General features: G+C 53.9%; 7 protein-coding genes across 7 annotated transcripts; 4 read left to right on the forward strand and 3 right to left on the reverse strand.

Annotated features, from left to right (window-relative positions):
• Positions 1-544: 544 nt before the first annotated feature.
• Positions 545-2,596, reverse strand: CABS01_14414 (NAF1 domain-containing protein; the record flags this gene model as incomplete). The annotated part of the gene is made up of 1 exon (XM_060547753.1): positions 545-2,596. One exon carries the CDS (start codon positions 2,594-2,596, stop codon positions 545-547), a length of 2,052 nt encoding a protein of 683 aa, XP_060393262.1.
• A 470-nt stretch (positions 2,597-3,066) lies between these two features.
• CABS01_14415 (fungal specific transcription factor domain-containing protein) lies at positions 3,067-5,365 on the forward strand (the record flags this gene model as incomplete). Its single annotated transcript, XM_060547754.1, has 5 exons — positions 3,067-3,107; positions 3,187-3,296; positions 3,522-4,117; positions 4,202-5,028; positions 5,110-5,365. 5 exons carry the CDS (start codon positions 3,067-3,069, stop codon positions 5,363-5,365), a joined length of 1,830 nt encoding a protein of 609 aa, XP_060393263.1.
• Positions 5,366-5,933: 568 nt separating this feature from the next.
• CABS01_14416 (uncharacterized protein) lies at positions 5,934-6,617 on the forward strand (the record flags this gene model as incomplete). The annotated part of the gene is made up of 1 exon (XM_060547755.1): positions 5,934-6,617. The coding sequence occupies one exon, from the start codon at positions 5,934-5,936 to the stop codon at positions 6,615-6,617; it is 684 nt and encodes a 227-aa protein (XP_060393264.1).
• Positions 6,618-7,280: 663 nt separating this feature from the next.
• On the forward strand, positions 7,281-8,358 carry CABS01_14417 (RTA1 like protein; the record flags this gene model as incomplete). The annotated part of the gene is made up of 3 exons (XM_060547756.1): positions 7,281-7,537; positions 7,620-8,005; positions 8,063-8,358. The coding sequence occupies 3 exons, from the start codon at positions 7,281-7,283 to the stop codon at positions 8,356-8,358; spliced, it is 939 nt and encodes a 312-aa protein (XP_060393265.1).
• Positions 8,359-11,021: 2,663 nt separating this feature from the next.
• Positions 11,022-12,840, forward strand: CABS01_14418 (uncharacterized protein; the record flags this gene model as incomplete). The annotated part of the gene is made up of 4 exons (XM_060547757.1): positions 11,022-11,168; positions 11,220-12,487; positions 12,539-12,599; positions 12,655-12,840. 4 exons carry the CDS (start codon positions 11,022-11,024, stop codon positions 12,838-12,840), a joined length of 1,662 nt encoding a protein of 553 aa, XP_060393266.1.
• A 599-nt stretch (positions 12,841-13,439) lies between these two features.
• Positions 13,440-14,406, reverse strand: CABS01_14419 (uncharacterized protein; the record flags this gene model as incomplete). Its single annotated transcript, XM_060547758.1, has 2 exons — positions 13,440-14,238; positions 14,309-14,406. The coding sequence occupies 2 exons, from the start codon at positions 14,404-14,406 to the stop codon at positions 13,440-13,442; spliced, it is 897 nt and encodes a 298-aa protein (XP_060393267.1).
• Positions 14,407-15,969: 1,563 nt separating this feature from the next.
• CABS01_14420 (C-type cyclin) lies at positions 15,970-18,046 on the reverse strand (the record flags this gene model as incomplete). Its single annotated transcript, XM_060547759.1, has 3 exons — positions 15,970-16,812; positions 16,864-17,071; positions 17,145-18,046. 3 exons carry the CDS (start codon positions 18,044-18,046, stop codon positions 15,970-15,972), a joined length of 1,953 nt encoding a protein of 650 aa, XP_060393268.1.
• Positions 18,047-19,121: the final 1,075 nt, after the last annotated feature.

Here is a 19,121-nt window from a genome sequence, read left to right on the forward strand (position 1 = left end):
TCATTTCGGAATTTTCAGGCGGACGCTTCGGAGACAGCCTCTTCCGTCAGTCAGAGCGCAACACACACAATCTAATGTCGAAATAAAAACCTATTTTTTCACTTTTATCTATCCGTACCTCCTCTTCGCGTATAGTCGCGTCGCAAGTTCCCGCAGTTCTAATCATTACAATGCGATACAAATAGCCATCACTGATCGCTCTCCTTTCTGGCTTCGCTCTTGTAGGTTACGGTTGGGCCTTACCTTGGCTGGTAGCCTCCCGGTTCAGTGTGCCAAACGTGACAGCTAGAGCAAGCCATCCGATCGAAGCCTTTGCACGTCCCTTGCTTCAAGACTTCGTCTACGCTGGTAGCTGGCATAGGTCTCCTTTGGCCTCACCCTTCTAAGTGCAGAATCACAGAGGTTCCAATCCCACCCCCACGCTGCCTCCCACCTCATATGGTACTTATGTCGAGCTCAACTAAGCGCGTCGAGCTTTGCACCTTCACCTGTCCACCACCAGCACTACCGCCACATCTCATCTTCAGCTTTGATGAAAGTTGATCTACTGCGGAGGCGGTTGAGCACCCCATTGGTGCGGCGGCTGAGGAGGCTGAGGGGGCTGCTGGCCTTGATATTGTCCTCCTTGTTGTTGGGGCTGGCCTTGCTGCTGCTGCTGTTGCTGCATCTGACCAAGCAACGCGGCAAAGAAGGCCGGGTTGATATAAGCACCCTGCTGCGCGCCCTGCCCAGGCTGACCACCTTGCGTCGGCCAACCGGGCGGCGGCGGTGGTACGGCAGGGAAACCCTGCTGACCCGGCTGCGGCACGGGCATCCCGGGGAACGGGAAGTTGAACGTCGGCGCCGTCGGCGCGGGCGCACCCTGCTGCCGCTGCTGGTGCTGCTGTTGATGTTGATGTTGCTGGTCACCGCCGCCGCCCGAGTGATGTCTCTGAGGCGCCGAGTATCCCTCCCTGTGATCCCCGCGGTTTCCGTACCCGCCGCGTCCACGACCACGACCTCCTCCCCTGCCCCTATCGCCGCGTCCCCTAGAGTCGCCACGTCCACCTCTGCGCCCGCCGAAACGACCCGGTTCAGGCTCCGTAGTGAAACTCTGCTGCGCAGGCGGGGCCTGGCCGAACCCAGGCGGTCGCGCGAGGGGCTTGTACGGGCCATCGTCCTCGTCGTCGTAGTTGAGTCCGCCGTCGGTAGAAGGACCGGCAGCCGCGGCGCTGACCTCGTTCCGCAGCGGGTGCGGCTCGCGATGATTTCTGCTCCTCTTCTCGCTAGGTCCACCGCGTTCGCCACCGTCCTTGCCGAACCTCGCCTCCTTCTTCTTCTGCTTGATCTGCCTCTTGTGCTCCGCCTCCTTCTCGTCATCCGAGAACTCCATCTCGTCCTCGGCAATCTCTTCGTCGTGGATGTTGCTCGCGTCTGATCCCTTCAAATTCTTCAACGGCTGCGTGAACACGAACTTGGCGTGCGCGGGCGGGTAGTACACCTTCACGCCGACAGCCAGCCCGGCCTCGGCAATCTCCTCGGCCGTGGAGAGCATGACGGTATACAGCGGCTGCAGCACCTTGCCGATCGTCTCCCACACCACGCCAAACACTTTCCGGTCCTCGGTGCAGAGCACCGACCCCGTGTCGAGGACCTGGTACTCGCCCGGCGTGAAAGCCCTCACCACCATGATGTTCTCGACAATCTGCTCCACGAGCCCGAGCTCCTCAATCTTGTCGTCCGCGGTGAGGGTCACGTCGGGCTTGGCGGGGACCGTGACGTCGGCGACCTCGTTCTTGGTGCGCAGGTGTCCCGAGGCGCCGGCCCCCGCGCCGCCGCCGTTCTTGCCGTCGCCTCCGCCTTCGTCGTCTGAGCCGCCTTCCATTTCCATGAGCATGCGCGCCGTCTCTTCTACGCCGAGGAGCTGGTAGCCGCCTGCGTCCGAATCGTCGTCCGAGTCCGAGGAGGAGTCGCTGGAGGAGTCGGAGGAGGACTCGTAGGGCGAGGAGTCGGCTTCCCACTCGGGGTGGTCGCCTTCGCCTTCGGCGGCGGGGTCTTGTTGGTCTTGGTCGGCGGTGGAGGAGGTCGGGGCATCGATCATTTGGGGTCTTTCGAGCATTTGAGGGGCGTCTATCATCTCTAGTGCTGCGGGTGCAGGTGCGGTCGCAGGTGTGGACGCAGACGTAGGCGCAGGCGCTTCCTGAGCTGCTGCAGACGCCTCTTGGGGAACTTCGACTGCCTGGGCTGGGGGAGTATGATCGAGACCACTGATCATGGCCTCGAGGGCGTCTGTCAGGGAAGGGGGCTCGGCGGCATCGTCGACGTTCATGGCATCGGGGTCGGTGACCTCCTGTGGTGCGGCGGCGACGGGTACCGCGGCGACGGGCTCTGCTGTTTGCGCAGGCGCAGGGGCGGGCTGCGACTCGGTCATGCTCTCTCCCATATTGACGTCCTCATTCTGGTTCTGGATCTGCTCCGAGGTGCCGTTGGCGGCGGCGATAATCTCGGGATCTACGCCCTCGAAGCTCGCGGCGGCAGCGAGAAGGTCGGCGGGCACCGGCGGCAGGGTCTCGTTTGGTTTCGCGAACCCCAGTCCGGGGATCTGAAAGCCTGACATGGTGGAATATGTATTTGCGACCGGCTTTTCTCGCTAGTATGTCGTCAATTGAAGTCCAGTCGAGCAGTGCGAAAAAGTTCTCAAAAGACGAGTATAATGAAAAACCACAAAGTCTTGTTTGGAGCAGACTCGGGCGCAAGAGAAATGGAGAGTTGGGGAGGACCCGATAAGAAAATTTTAGTGGGGTCTCTGCTTTGCGATAAAAAAATAAACTGGGTCTCGTTCGGTGAGTCGTCGCAGGTCTCGACTTTCCAGACCTTCGGTGACATTTTATCTGCCCCACCTTCACCGAGCTTACCGGTCACCTTCTACTTACACGCTCACTAATACGTACCTTACTCTGTCATATATGTTGGGTCGTACTAATTCCTTCGTTCCTGGCACGAGTGCATCTTCTTCCTACCTGCCATAAAGCCGTCGTCCGCCAACACAGAATCTGCCACTAGGCCGCCCAAATCCACCACGCAACCATGGCCAGCTTCTTCACTGTCAAAAAGCGAGCCTGCGATGAGTGCCATCAGAGGAAGGCATGTGCAACAGTGACTCGTGATTCTTGCTTACTTCACTGACAGTAGTCGTCTCAACTGCAGATTCACTGTGATGCGGCTGTGCCCCGGTGCGACTGGTGCAGCCATCACCAGCTACAGTGCACCTTCAACCGCGTTGTGCACCGGAGAAGACGTGCAGCCCCCACCACACTGTGAGTTGCCATTGCGCCCATTGTAAGATGCTCGCCCTTGCCCACGAAGCCGGAGAGTCTCGCGTTCAATGAATGGCGACCAAGGGCTGTTGACTCGTCGTCTTGATAGTCGCGCGACAGAAACGACAAGAAGCAGCTTATCCTTGATCTCACCAAGCGCCAGCAGAACCAGCAGCAACAATGTGCCTCCATTACATACCGACACCCACATGAAATCACTCGTAGCCTCACCTACTGTCACTATCTCGATCACCAGTCTTGAGGGCTCGTCGTCCTCCTCCGTGCCACCAGTATGTGGCTTAAGATTTGCCCGATACTATCTGGACGAGATTGTCTCGCCCAGCGGTGCATCTTTCTTCTCTGTCGACCACCAGAACTGGATCCGCCGGTGTACGGGACAGGCTCACGTCTTCTCCAACCTGTCGGGGCTCGGTTCAACGTCGTCGTTATCATCATCATCCTCCTATGCTGGAGGCGACTACTCGGCTGATTGCATTCAGATCGAACTGCCGGCCCGACATGTCGTCGAAGACTATCTGCAAATGTTTCGGGCGACTCCCTTCCGACTCGTGTTCCCCATCGTCGACGGTGTCTTTTTTCAAGAAACCATCAGTCAAGCTTACGATCCGCACCATGCAGCTAACCCAGCAGCCCAGGCCTGTGTCTTCTCCTTTCTTGCCATCATTACTCATACACAATGGAGCCCGCGCAACATGGCCGATCTCATTGACAGCGAGGCATGCGTCTGGCAGGCCCAGCGCCTGATGCCCCTAGCCCAAGCGAGCCAGGACATTACGGGACTCCAAACTTGCCTTATGCAGGTGAGTTGCGGTTCCATAAGGGGGAGGAGAGGCTAAGCTGTGCTGTGCTTACCAATGTACATTTCGGCTTCTAACGTGAACTAGTGCATGTATCACCTCTTCTGCGGCAAGATCCAGATGGCCTCAATGGCCCTGGCTCTAACCTGTCGCCTGTTGTTCGCGTTGGGAGCACACAGGCAGCCCAGCGCAGGGAGCGATGTGCCCGAGCAGCAAAGCCGGACAAGAAGCCACGCGCGCAAGCTGTTCTGGCTCTGCTACACCTTTGACAAGATCGTGGCACTTCGGACCAGCCAGCCTCCCTGCATCAACGACGAACACTGCGACCTTACACTACCTCCGGGCTACGTAGAAGAGCTATACGTTGACCACAATGACACCACCATTAGTAGCAGCAGCAGTAGCGGCGCCCTCTGCTGCCTGCCGGGCGATTTACGGCTGAGCATCATCAAGTCCAAGGTCTGCAGGCTGCTATACTCGATTCGCCTACAGCAGTATCCGTCCGACCAGCAGCATCACCGCCCAACACCCAACGCTGGGCTGCTGCGCGAAGTGCGCGAATTGGACAGTGAGCTAGAGCGGTGGCGCCTCTCCATCCCGGCCCGGTTCCGGCCCATGCTGCTCGGCCGGAACTACAGCGGCAACAACAACAGCGCCTGGTGGCTTGAACCGACTTTAGACGCCAGCCAGAGGATGCACGTTATGGTGCTGCACTTTGAGTACCAGCACCTTGTGGCCGCTCTGCACCGAGCCGCGAGCCCGTGGTTCACCGAGGGAAGCGAAGCAACCGTATCAACGGTGGCGACCTTGCCGTTGGGGTCCAGTCAGAGTCAGACCTTGTCTATCGAGGCCAGCCGGTCTTGTCTGACGTACTTTCGCGATACTGCTCCTTCCCTGATGGGAGCTGCCTTTTGGTGAGCAACCCCCTTTTCTACTTTGCTCTCTGCTCCTTCAATCTGATGGCCAGCTACTGAGGAACGGGTATTTTTCGACAGGGTACTACTCTTCTACCCCGTATCTGCTGTAGTCACTCTATTCTTCAATCTGTTGCGGAATCCACTGGACGACCAGTCGGCAGACGACCTCAGACTGCTCGAGTCCATCCCGAACTTGGTGAACGTGGACCGTGCTAGAAGCTCGATCCCACCCTATGTGCTTGACTTGAACACCGTTGATGATTTTGTGGCTGAGGTGATCCGGTTGTCCAAGTGTGCGATGACTATGGCCGCACACGTCAAGTACCTTCGGTAGAATACGTGTGTGTTTGTCGACAACGCTTTACATCCTGAAGAGGTGGGAATGATCCGTATTTGTATAGGTCAACAACAGGCACTGGCTATGCTAGATCTTAAGAATGAATGACACTAGTAGATAGTAGGTATCTAGACAACAACTTAGAGAGACGGTATGCAAGCCATCACAAACACCTCCTCCTATGGCCCCACTGCCAAATACCGGGTGCCGCTCCGGGCGCACGGCAGGCCGGACCGGCCGAGTGGGTACACTCCACTTTTGGCCAGGCGGCCGACGACTACCGCGATACCAACATCAACGAGGCCGTCGACGTCTACTACTTTGTGCCGACGCTGCATCACGCCTTTGTTACGGGGCGGTTAAATCGCCACTTTGGCCGGGACACGCCCTCGTATGGCGTTGACTCGGCCGGTGGCGTCTCCATCACGTATCCCAGCACCGCCATGCAGAAGGACCTGTACCGCGATCTCCTGGCCCAGACTGGCATTGACGCCGCCCAGCTCGCCTACGTTGAAATTGCACGAAATTTCACGACACTGCCAGTCAAGCTGGCGACACGGCCGACATGTCTGGCATTGCTGCTGGGTTTGGCAGTGTTCACTCTCCTGGCTACACATTGTACGTAGGCGCTGTCAAGGTCAAAGTCGGCCATGGCGGGAACTGCTGCGGCCATGGCAGCCCTCATCAAGTCCACTGTGATACTCAAACACTGCCTGATCCCCGGCCAGACCGTCCCTCCTTCAGGCCCACTCGAGCTAATCTGCCACTTGGCCCACTGTCCATGACTTTGGGTATCAACGTGGCAGAAAAGAGCCATGTCTGCCGCGCAGCGAGAGTCGCTGATGGACGCAATATAATGATCAACAACTCTGATATTGCGGTAGGTACTCTTCCCTGCTCTCTTCCTTACTATCCAGCCGACGCGGGAATGCTCAAGGGCGGCAACTTGAGCTTGTTGCTGGAGGCAGGCAGCAACTTGCAGCAGCAATACGGACACAGGGGTGACAGCTGCAAATATCACATCGCAGCAGTCTCGGCACAAATCCTCAAGTCCTTCGTCATTAAACGGCAGGGTTGCCGAGCATCTTCGAGCTCACCCGCAGACCTCGCTGGTCAACATAGCTTATACAGCCACGACCTGCCGCATGCATCATGCTTACCGGACTGCCTATGTGTCCGATTCCATCGACAACTTGTAATTCAGCTGTCAGTCAACGATAACGACGGCATCCAACTAGTCGCACGCTAGTGGTGCTGGGGCTGAAGGACACAGCAGCGTCATCTTTGTCTCCCCAGACCAGGATATGAGGCGGTACTCAATCCAGCTAACTTTCCGGTCAGAGACCGGTCGTGGGCGAGGGTCACTTCCGGTCGCTACTCAACGGACCGCTTAGGTATGTGACGAAAAGTCTGCTGTGCGCGCGTACTTCTTGATAAGCATCGGGGTCATGAGAGTCATCAGGGACGTCCTATTCCCGCTGTTGTACTCGCGTATGCAGGTTTGTCGTGTCCAGCAGGGCTATGCACCGTCCGAAGGAGGAAATTTGCCGCCTAGTCATTGGTGCTAGCTTGGTTTTCCTTGCTCGTTGCTAGCTAGCTCAATCATCTACATGGATAGTTGAAAACCATCGTCTCTCAAGGACGACGAAAAGCTAAGGTTCACAGTCTTTAGTCTACTGCTGTGGACAGGCAGAAATGGATACTTATCAGGATCTCAGCACCAAGGGGTTGCTCAAACACTCATTTAAGGGCGGGCATCATTTCCTTTTGTTACCAGCGAGTTGTCTGCATGTTATATACACATCCTCATCCATAAAGACCTGGAGGGCCTCTTCCTCTACCATCTCCTCCCCCCTTTCTCTTAACACTCTTTATAGCCAGCCTGACAACACGAGAAACACAGAGACTGGATATGGATACCAGCGACTACACCTTGGACACTTACCCGGCCAGCTTGTCTAGGATTGGGTTCCTACCAAACCTGGGCGGCAACGCCTTCATGGTGGCCTGGTTCGGAACCATCCTGATAGCACAGATAGCCCTTGTGATCCGGTATAAGACCTGGAGCTACCTGTTTGGCCAGGCGTGCGGACTGGCGCTCGAGGTGGTTGGCTATGTCGAGCGTATCAGGCTCCGCGATGACCCGTTCAACAACCAGACATTCATCGTGTAAGTGAATGGCCTCCCCTTTTCGCCCTTTCCTATTCCGAATACACGGAAAGCTGATGGTTCCCTCATTGTTCCTGCACAGATACATCGTGACCATAACCATCGCCCCGGCCTTCCTCTGCTACACCATCTACCTCTGCTTCGGACGCATCGTACTCATTTACGGCCCCCACGTGTCGCTCATGCCCCATCGAGCCTACACCATCATCTTTGTCACGCTTGACATCATCTGTCTTATTCTTCAGGCTGGCGGTGCGGCATGGACCCAGGCCGATGGAATCAATCCCCAGGATCTCGACCGAGCGCTTGACTTGCTACGGGCCGGTCTGGGACTGCAGTGTGCCAGCCTGGGTCTTTTCGTCCTGCTCTCGCTGGATATGGGAATCCGGGTGCTACGGAACCGGAGCACATGGACCACGCGGTATGCTCATGTCCGTCAGCATAGAGCATTTGCTTACTTCCTCGTGGGTGAGTTCTGTGTCTCTTCATTCCTAGCTCATACCTCGTCTGCTGATACACTTATAGGATCCTTCGCCGCCGCCCTACTGATCCTTGCCCGCTCTGCCTTCCGCGTCGAGGAGCTGCGCAACGGCTTCAACGCTGTGGGAGACAACGCCGAGACGCTCTTCATGGTGTTTGAGGGCGCCATGATCGGCCTGGCTGTGCTGCTGCAGACCGTCTTCCACCCAGGCTACATTCTCGATGGCGAGTGGCGCGCCACCAGCTTCTTCACCAGGCAGCCTGGCGCCCAGCATAGCCAGAGACGAGCGGCCGAGAGAGAGTCTGGCTCTACTTTGCAGACTGAACAGAAAAGTGGATAGGAGTATAGTCAGGTCCGTAGGGTGGACAACGCCCGCGAGGGAAAAGTGTCTCCCTTTCACACATGTGGCATCAAGACTGGAGTAGGGACTCGTCTGCCATTGCCACAATGTATTTGATATCCATATGATGGAGTGAGGTTTCTTCGTGGTCTATCGCGTAGTGGGCGTACGCTACCTGGTTACTTGACAATGGTTGTGCTTTTGAGTCTGTTGCACGCTATCTCCTGTTTGCTTTGAACTATGCTTCTACCTGACGCGAACCGGAATTAGCAAAATGGTAGGTACTATTAAGAACAAAAATAGAAAGAAAAAAAACATACAAAAACATATGCCTTCATCAACTCTATATCCTGTCCCTCGCTTTCTGTCTGCGTCCCAACCGTGCCAAGGGGTGGACTTATAGATCGTATGGACACGCTGATGGGCTTCGTCTGTCTAGTGCGAGCATCTGCCACTATTAATACTACTACACCGCCGCTCTTTCTCTTCATAGGCTTCATTGGGGTTGAGTTGGCGCCGTCTCCGAGAGGGAAAGGTAGTCGCCGTCCGGAGAAAAGCAGAATGCGTTCTGCTTGAAAGGTCCGAGAGAAAGACGTTTTCTTTCGTCAGGCTCAGCAACGGCCACCGCCAGGACTCTGTGCACAGGGGCGGCGGTAGGTTTGTTCTGAAAGAACGGGCGGACTGGATGGACATGGTCAATTACCTATGCAGGACATTGCTAATGGCAATGCCCATCAGGGAGTCCACTCCGAGGTCCACAAACCTAGTCGAGTCGTTCAGCTCGCTGCGATGAACACCGGTCTGCTTGGCCACCTTGGATAGGATTTGCCTCCAACTCGTTCTGGTTTTTGTTTGCCTAGAAGGCCTACCGATTATCTCCAACGCAAACAGCAGCAATTAACAGTAGAAGGAGCAGAATGGGCACAAGCCGGGCAGTCTGGTCCTTGTACACAACTAGGCAGGAGGGGGTGGTGTCCGCTTAAAGCTCACCGCTGATGAGACCCGGAAAAGAGTCGAAGTAGTAGGCCTCACAGAGGTGATGGTAGGACTGAATGACCCCTTACCCCCGGAAGCCAGTGGTCATGCGCTGGCACCGGTGGCTAGACTAACACGATCCTTCCGTGAGAGAGAGCCTTGGTTGCGCCTCATTCTGGTATCGTTTGATGAGACATTGATGCAAGGCGCCAATAAGGCTATGAGCCGGAAGTAAGGGTTACTTCAGCTTGCGTACTTATTGATATGTAGGGTAGCCATTCGAATGTTTGTTGCACTCACTTGATCACACCTAAGGTTAAAGACGAATGACCGAGATATTCCGAGTCCCAACACAGACAGAGACACAGAGAGAGAGAGACCTTCATTCACTCGTCACCCTGTTCACCATTAGCCTTGACTTCTTCTGCTCCATCTGTCTCGACAGTGACCTACCTGGTATGGCATTTCAGTGAACAATTAATGGCGAGAATTTACCTTGTCTATAAACCGAATATGTGAGGTAATGTACGAAATCGTCCATCGGGCGTTTTGCAAATTTTTGTCGGAGCTTTCGTATAGACAGAAATGGAAGCCAAATGTGACTTACATTAGGTCTGTATCGTCTTGGAGCCACTCGGTTTGTTGCCAAGCTCCCCTCGACCCCTGTCTTGCTCGTATAACACTAACGCGAAGCGGGATAGTCTCCCTGACGGGAATATCCCCACGTGTGGCCTCGCCTGCTTGTCTCGACTACACCTTCACCAGCTTGATATCCTGGAAGTAGTCTTAGTTCTGGAGATCGTACGACTTAGCTGTCACGGTCTATGGGAATTTTTTGGTGCAAGCGACGATTCTCAGACTAGTGATACGGGCGTGGTGGTCGTTCGCCACCAATCACAGAGCGTAAGCAAGGGATTTCTATCATCAAAGTGGTTGACATCGTCGCAAGAGGAAATGAAACTGCTAGAGACATCTCGTATCCGAAATCCATGAGACACAATCGTGGCTATGATAGAGAATACTCCTCTACAACATCAACGTGTTCTTGATTAGAGTGATCTTCTCTGGTAAGCTCGCCCGTTCGGAGTATGGGGGAGGAATGGCTGCTGCCTAAGATTGACTACCTACGTCGAGATTCTCCATCGGCAAACATCAAGACAAGCTTAATTATTATATGGGCGTGTTTGAAACATCGCATTCTTGTAGAGTCCAGCTGCAGGTTATTCTTAGACTCTGCGAGTGACCCGCAGGTCGAGCACAGCCTACTTCTAATCTCCTTTTCTATGCAGCCCCGGATGCTGCTCAGAAACCCCTCACGCTCTAAGTAGTGTAAGTGGCAGCAATGATCAACTTGGCTTCGGACTTTATGATGCCAGATGTAAGATGACGAGAGCGGTGGTGACGGAGCCAAGCTCAAGAAGTTCCAATGGGGACAGGTTTTGTCTCGGAAGGGGTGTTTGCCTTCTTACTCACTAGTGCAACACCCATACTCCCTCTCGAAAGTCGTCTAGCAGTGGTTTAACTTTCCTGGCAATTTGTATATATATCAATCAAAGTCCCGTCCGATGCTGGTGTATCAAAGCAGTACCCAGACCAACCGAGAAGCGACTGAGAATTTCGCTCCTCTGCCCTTTCCATTCTTTATTATACCAAACCAACACATTCGTTCGTCTCCTCCTTCAGTTACAATGACATCTTGGAAACTGGCGGCGGCGCTTGTACTCATGGGATTTAGAGCCGTTGGAGCACAAGACTGCACATTTGATTCGATCACGCCCTCCCGGGACCTCGTCTGGTGCCCATGTGAAGGCCAATTCTTCTGCGCCAAGCTTGATGTAAGTCATATCTCCAATCCTCATTTCTTTCCAACTAACAGAGTTACCCAGGTACCTCTCGATTACAAGGATTCAAGTCTTGGCAGAGCTTCCGTCCCCTTACTCAAGATCCCCGCCGCCGCCGAGTCCCCAGACGGCCCTTACCGAGGCGCCATCCTCATCAACCCAGGCGGACCAGGAGCGTCTGGGATCGAGCTGGCGCGTTACAATGGCACCACGGTTCAAGTCGTAGCCGGTTCCAACTTTGACATCATCGGCTTTGACCCCCGCGGTGTCGGGATCAGCGAACCGCGGCCCAATTGCTCAGCAGGCATCTCGATAGGCAAGAATGGTACACTTTCCGGACGAGATGCCCCGCGGGTGGTTGATGGGTACTACCAACAGTTCATCGACTTTGGAAAAGAGCTTGGAGAAAAGTGTCAGACCCAAACTGGTGCTGATACCGAAGCCGGTCCGCATATGACGACTGCTGTTACTGCGCGCGACATGCTTAGCATTGTTGAGGCTTTTTCTGCTTCTCCTGACGGTAATCGTACGGTGCTTGACTCGAATAAGCTGAACTACTACGGTGTGAGCTACGGAACCATGCTCGGACAGACGTTTGCGTCAATGTTCCCTGATAGGGTTGGCCATGTTGCCATCGATGGACTGGTTGACCCAGTTAGCTACCAGACGAACTTCACCTCGAGCTCTATCAACCACGTCGACGGCGTTTTGGGAGCTTTCTTCGTGTACTGTCACGCCGCAGGCCCAGATGTCTGCTCTTTATATACGGGAAACACTCCAAAGGACATATTCAGCCGATGGAATGCTTCATTTAAGCAGCTTGACGCTCAAAAGGCTGAGGCAGATGGCTGGGCAAACGCAACTGACATTGGCCTGGCACTTGTGACCTTCAAAGTCAGTGTCCTTAGTGCGGTGGTGCAACCGCTGGCCGAGTTCAGCAGAATTTCCGACGTCTTCGTTGCTTTGGAGAAGGCAATATCGTCCAACTCCATTGCTGCGTGGACAGAGCAGACGAATGCGATCTACGGAGATCCTAATATGGGAGGATACGTGAATCCCGAGCAGACTCTCGGTGTCTTGTGCTCTGATCAGAGCAATATCTGGTATGGAAAGTCACTCGCGGACATTGAGCCTCTCCTGGATGGCTTGAAGGATACGAGTATCGTGGGAGAAGTCTGGTCTAGGACGATGCTCGCATGTCTCGAGTGGCCCATCAGATCCAACGACGTTTTCAAGGGTCCGTATGGAGGTAACACCTCGTACCCGATGCTCTTCACCAGTAACACGTACGATCCTACGACACCCATTGAGAAGTAAGTTGATCCTGCCTACGCTTATTAAACCTTGCTAACGCGAGTTTTCAGCGCCGTCTCGAATGCGCCCAAGTATGCCAACGCTAGAAGACTTGTCACTGATGGCATGGGTGTAAGCTCAATCTCAACATCTCCTTCACAGGTGCAATGCGCTAACAGTATCGTAGCACACCACTGTCGCCACGAACAACATGTGTGCGTTCGCCGCCATTCGATCTTACTTCCAAGACACCATGTGTGGCAAGGAACACTACTGTCCTTTGGAACTGGGTCCGTTCAACGTTCAGCTGAATGGAACGATTAAGGAGAACCTTGAGGCTGTAGGACTATCCAACCTGCGCAGCCTTTACTGATGTGCTTGAACATATTTCGTTTCATCGGGGCTTACCTCCATGGTCCGCTGAACATACATGGGAACATTGTCCTCACGTACATGTTTGCGAATTTCGCTTCTCTTCTGCCATCCCCTTGGAAAAGGCATCATCATTGGAGGCATTTTACAATCAAACTTTTTGAGTAGAAAATAACTTCCAGACGAAGTTGATTTTGGAAAATGCGCTGGCGTGCATAATTGATTGCTCAACTCGTGCACTCCTAAATACGATTCACCCAAAACGTAACAATGAGCGTTTACAACTCCAAGCTGCCAATAGAACGAATCATAAAACGGTTGTCACTCTGCAAGAACATTGAACTGGACCAGCCATGTTTCACGATGAGTGTCTCTGTCTAACATGCCTCTTCAAGTTGTCTTCACGACCGCCACGAATGGTCGCTTTACAGATGTGGCATCCGAGTGTTTCCTTGCGATGTGCAGACCTGTCATGTCTCTGTAGATCCCTTGCGGTGCTGAACCGCAGAGAACATCGAGGCACCGCGCAGACATGCTTCCGGATGTGGCACCTGATATGCTCTCTGTACTATGTCAATTCACGAGCCGAAGTTGAGGATCTTACGAGTACACGAACCTAAGTTGCTTCGCATCTCCACTGAAGTTTTCACAGAACGGACAATCGCCCGAGGTTGATGAATCATCCGAACCGGACTCATCTCTGGAGCGTTTAATGCTACCAGTCCCAGCGAGGGGGGTCTGAGAATCCCAGTCAACAGCATCGGGCTGTGCGCCTTGTTTGTGTGGAAGAGATCCTTGGGGGCTCGCAGCGCCTGAGAGGAATACTGAAATCGAATTATTGAATCCACTGCCGATAGAGAAGTCGAATAACTCAAGAGCGTGGACAGACTGTTCGTCTGGGATGCCCAAAGAAACGAGGCCAGTATCGTTGCTCTGGCGCAAAGGGGTCACACCTGGACATTGTGCTGTCAATGGTGTATTGTCGGTGATATGCAAATCTGCGAGGGACTGTTGCGGAGCATGCAAACTGTTCCATTCGAAAGCATCAACAGCTTGGAAATCCAGTTGACTGGTATGTGCAGACAAGTTGTTGATTGAGTAGGGTACACTGCTCAGGTCAAGATTCGGGAAGCGATCGTCTGAGAGCGAGGGGCCAGCAACTGGCCATGTGTTTCCGCTGAAGGAGGAGCTGCGTGAGAGGCTGTCGTTGGTACCATGAGAGCAACCACCAAGCGGTCCATGATGCAAAGCATGGCAGCACAAGTCATGTGGGCATGCTCCATGGGATGAGATGTACGTCGCCTCATTGTTAGAGCCCAAAGTCAGAGCAGCAGGGTATGTGCGATCAACAGTAAAGCCTGTGCTCTCTGGTGTTTGAGGTGAAGCCGGAGATGAAGAGCTAAGGCGATGTATTCAAGGTCAGCATACGTGTCTGGTAATATACCAAACGTTGGACATGGGGAGCCTACAGATTTTGAGACAATTTAGTTGTGGGTAGGTGAAGTCTGTCTTCATCCCCCAAGCCTGGTCTCAGACTGTGAATAAAGTAAGTTAGGTCTGAGGACATGTTGAAAGTTTGCTTCCGAGTGGGACTAAGGAGCATGAAGACTCACAATATTAAAACACAAGTTCGGGGTGGGCAAAGACTTTATATTTATATTGACCATGGTCTAGTAATATGAATCGCAATACATCGAGAAGCGGACGAGAAGGAGATTCAATGAGCCCATCAAAGGACCTGTGTGAGGAAAACTAGTCATCTTAAATACATGATGCTATGCTGCCCGAGCTTCATTCCTTTCATGATCATGGGTGCGGCAAAGTAGGTGGATGAAGCAGTATGGCTCAGGTTTGATGAGCGGAGTAGATCGTGTGTGCGTGCTTGTTGTGTAACTATGGTAGTTCGAGGTAATGGTTAGTCTCAACACATCTCACGGCAAAGTGGGCATCGCAAAGGCTTTATACATGAGCCCAACAGAGTGCGCCGGACAATAGCGAGACGACTAGAATGAGCGCCTCAAGGTAAGCAAGCGCGTGGCCTCAGACAGCGCCGCATCCAACATCGAGTAAAATCCCAATGTCTCCGCCTCATTGGTGAGGCCACACCGAAGATGCACAGCAAAGCTGCGCATGACGCGTTGTGCATTGAAATAAGGGAAACATGCACTATCTTAGTGAGCCTCCCAGCCTGCCTCGCGGATGAACTCGAAATAACCGCCTATCAGGCATGGGTATATGTAACACAACCGCCCACCCCCCCCCCCCCCCTTTTTCCCCGCCCGCTCCAACCTCTATACGCCTTCAAAGGAAAATCAGCACATATCAAGATGTCACTGGAAGTCGCTAAAGACAGCCTACAGGTGAGGCCAGTGAGGCCACTGAGGCGAGCCCCTGGATTCGTGTCGGGTGTCCCGATGAATGCAGGCTCAGCTTTGCAAGCCACCTCTCGAGGGCGGCCTCCATGCTGAGTCCCAAGCGAAGAAATTCAGCCAGGCTATCTATCAACACCAACAACACTCGTCGGGCTCTCTCGCTATTTCAGCCCAACTCAGGCAGTGAGGACCGCTGTAATGTGGCCTAGTATGCCTAGGCAGTCTACATTGTTGACGTGGCCTCAGCACCTCGATCAAGCCCGAGGGCCTCGATTAGGGGTGTCTTGTGATCTTCCCTGATGATTTAGAACTCCTTGATCGAGCTCGTCCGCATCTTGGCCTTTCGGTGCCCCGAGCGAGGTTGCCCAGCGCTGACTTTTCATCAGGCATTTGCGCACAAACCCAATGGCACAACAATATGCAACCGTATGTTTCAATTCCTATCTGCTTATGCAAGCCTCGTGATATGAATTGTAGTTCTGACAATGTGACGTGCGGGCGGACTCAAACCGCCAAAGTAACGTTTTTCCTTCTCGGAAACAAAAAAGCATTCCAAATTCTTTTCCCATGGGGTATCTTTTGGTACCGTCAACGCCAGATAATCGGACAAAATTCCCCTTCCATCCCATATACACTTGATGTGCAAAGCCTCGTTCGTTGGCGGGTGCTATGTAACCGTCGACAGAAGTAGTGACCGCCACGCGGTGAAGAGCGAGTTCAAAGATGAAGGTGATGATAGAGGTAGCTAGCAAGCAAGCTCAGTAGTAACCGCGGCCCTTGGCACGACCATGGTGGTTACGACGACCGCCCCAACCACCGCCGCCGCCGCCCTCATGACGCTTATCGCGGTGGTTGTGGTTGTTATTGTTGTTGCCGCCGCCGCGCTGCTCAGGCTCAATGGGAACCTCAACCTCGACCTCGTACTCCTCGTACTCGTCGCGGTAGTAAGCCTCGACCTCCTTGCGCTCCTGGCGGGCGCGGTCCGGGTCGAACACGAAGCGCATGGTGCCGTCCTGGTTGCGTCCGTTGCGCTTAGCAGAGTTGCTACCAAAGAAGGAAATATTCTTGAGGACGGAGACGCCGTTGGAGAGGTTCTCGTCCTCGCCGCCGTCGCAATTGGTGCACCAGTGGGCGTAGCGCACGAGGCCTGGAGTGTTGTCGACTTCGCTGTTGATGACGATCTTGACCTCGATGAATTTATTGAGGTCGAACTGGACGCCGAGCTTGGTGGACTTGCCATGTTGGGTGTAGAGGTCGAGGAGGTCGAGGACCGTCTCGACGACGTTTTGGCGCGTCGTGTGGAAGTCTGCGTAGTTGATCTTCTCTACCTTGTCGACGCCCTGGCCGAGGAGGCGGGCGCTGAGCTCTAGAAGACCTAGGGCCAGGGCGTAGGTTGTCTGTTTGACTGGGGCAAAGGTCTTGTACAGGTCGACACTCATCTCCATGGCGGTAGCGAAGACGGTCTTGGACTGGGGACCCAGGATCTTCTTGGTTGCCTTCAGCAAAGCGGACTGAGGGTAGCGGCAGCGGAAGTCGAAGCCGACGGTCTCAAGGACCAGGCGCTCCAGGCCGATGATGATCTTGGAGGGCTGTTCGAACATCTGCGATTGGGTTAGTCACAGCCAAATAGTAGACTACTGGTCATTACACACCTTATCGTCCTGGGTCGTGGGGTGCTCGGGATTCTTAATGTTGTACGCAGCACACAGGATCTCCTTGGACTTCTTGATGGTGTCCTCAACCTTGCAGGCCAGGAAGAGACAAGCCATGGCAGCATCTGAGTAGTTGTACTCGGCGTCGCGGAACGAGAGCCTGAACCAGTGGAAGTAGACACAAGCAGTGTCAAACGTCTTGATAGGGCTGCGAGTAAAAAGTCAGCATCGCCACTTCATCAAGCTCCTGCCATCGTAACCAGAACGAGGGTCCAACATACACGCGTAGCATGGTGCGGACGTTATCGATGAGCTGCACTCCCTGAAGACGGTAGCTATCCTCCCTAGCTGGATCGCTCTTGTTGTCTCGCAGCATGCGTCTCAATCTCTGCTCGCTCGTGAACTGGCAAGACACCTGCATATGTCCAGGGTGCGGACCCTTAGCAGCCGCGGGTTCGGCGGCCGGTGCTGAGTTGTTCGTGGCAGCAGCACTCTGCGCAACGCTCTGCGCCTTGGGGCCGGAGGGAGCCATTGTATAATCGCCGTCACAATCTTTGCCAGCCGTGTCAGAATCGCCCTGCAATGTCTTCTCGTTCTCGTCCGCGAAAGCGTCGCCGCAATCGAAATCGCAGTCGAGGTACCGGTCGTTGTCGCCTACGGTGCCGGTGTCGTCAGAGTCACCGTCGTCGTCTGGGTCGATGGCTAGGTACGAAGAACGCTTAACGGGAAGCTGAATCCAGCTGTAGTCATCGAACCAGACCTTGTCTCCCTCGAGGGGCAGGTCGAGAGTGGTGTCGTCTTTGTGGAGTTTGTTGATCTGTTCCAGCGTAGCCTCCGAGATTTCGCGTCCGAGGGTCTCCAAAACTGCCTTGTAGATGTCCGGCAGAGTCGCGGTGGGGTGGGTGAACGGTGCTGGACCTGCGTCCACCGCGGCGTCCCAGTCGACCTTTCTTTTGCGCACGGACCGTGTCACCCAGTTGGGGTGCTCCACGACGCGGAGCCGGAAGCGGGCCGGCTCAACGGACCGGTCTTGTCGATGCAAGACTCTAATCACCTTGGGATGACCGTCAACCGTGAAGTCGAATTGTTTGATCTCTGAGGTTCCGGGAATCGAAGGATTGGTAGGAACATAGTATCCGTTGAGAGCAGTCACTCCAGCAGGAATGATTCCGGGGGACTTCATCTGTGTTTATCCATTGCGTCAGTTCATCATCCATCTTTGTGAGTTAGTAGTAAGTGTGCTTCCGATAGAAAGTAAAGTTTCAAAGATCCTTCCCTCTAGTGGATATCTCGAAAAAAAAAATGGCAGGTAATTGTCCAGTATCCTCGGGCGAATAGAGAAAACCGCGGGCGGTCTCGGAAATGGTAGGAAATCAACTTGCCGTGATGTTCAGAGAGGGGAGAGTAAAGGAGAGTGTAGGTGAGCTTGTAGTCAGCTGGTAAATGTGAGTCTGCTCGACTAAGAAGCTGCTCGATCGCGAAGCTGAGCTAGAAGGATAGATCAAGACAGTTCAGTTGCCAAGTAAGCTCAGTCGATAGAGAGTGGTGAAGGCGCAAATCCCGAGAGCGAACGCAGAGACTTCGAAAAGAGAGTATTGAAACCTTGAGTTGGAGCAACGATAGCTTCTCAGAGAGATTCGCAATAAGACCGCAATTGTCGATGTCAAGATAAATGCCCTCAAGACGCGACGGCCGAGAGAGCACGGCGAAACTGCAGTCGCCCAACGACGAAGGTATCGTCAACCGGTAGAGTATGGGAGCAAAGAGTCAAGAGAGAAAGTGGTGGATATCTCGGCGTCTATTTCTTTTCCAAGGGCAGGTTCGAAAGACCGCCTTCAAAGGTAGGTACAATAATATTCTTTCCTTCCCCAAACGTTTTTCCGTTTCCACTAAACGAACTCGGAGAACCGAAGCATCCTTTCCAGCCGCGTGGGGAGTTGAGGTGCGGCTGGTGAGGCCCTGAACCGGAGCCGTGTTCACAATGGGACCTAGGAGCCCCGTCTCCTGAACGTTCCTCCTCGCAGATTGAGCATGTAGACTAGTGATAGGGGTATCTGAGAGTGATGTTAGCCATGTGCCATGCCTCATGTCTTTAGACAACAAAGGGTTGAAAGGAGTATCAAAGTGCGGCTTGGTGTCATTGTATGTAACCAATGCCGTACTGAGACGTCGTTGAGGGTATAAAATGCGTCGAGAAGTGGTGTAATGGGCGTAAGTTGATGTTGTTGGATAAAGACAAACCTTTTTGATATCACTGG

This window comes from Colletotrichum abscissum, assembly GCF_030869225.1.
Source record: "Colletotrichum abscissum strain IMI 504890 chromosome Unknown Scaffold_54.1, whole genome shotgun sequence".
NCBI lineage: Eukaryota > Fungi > Ascomycota > Sordariomycetes > Glomerellales > Glomerellaceae > Colletotrichum > Colletotrichum abscissum.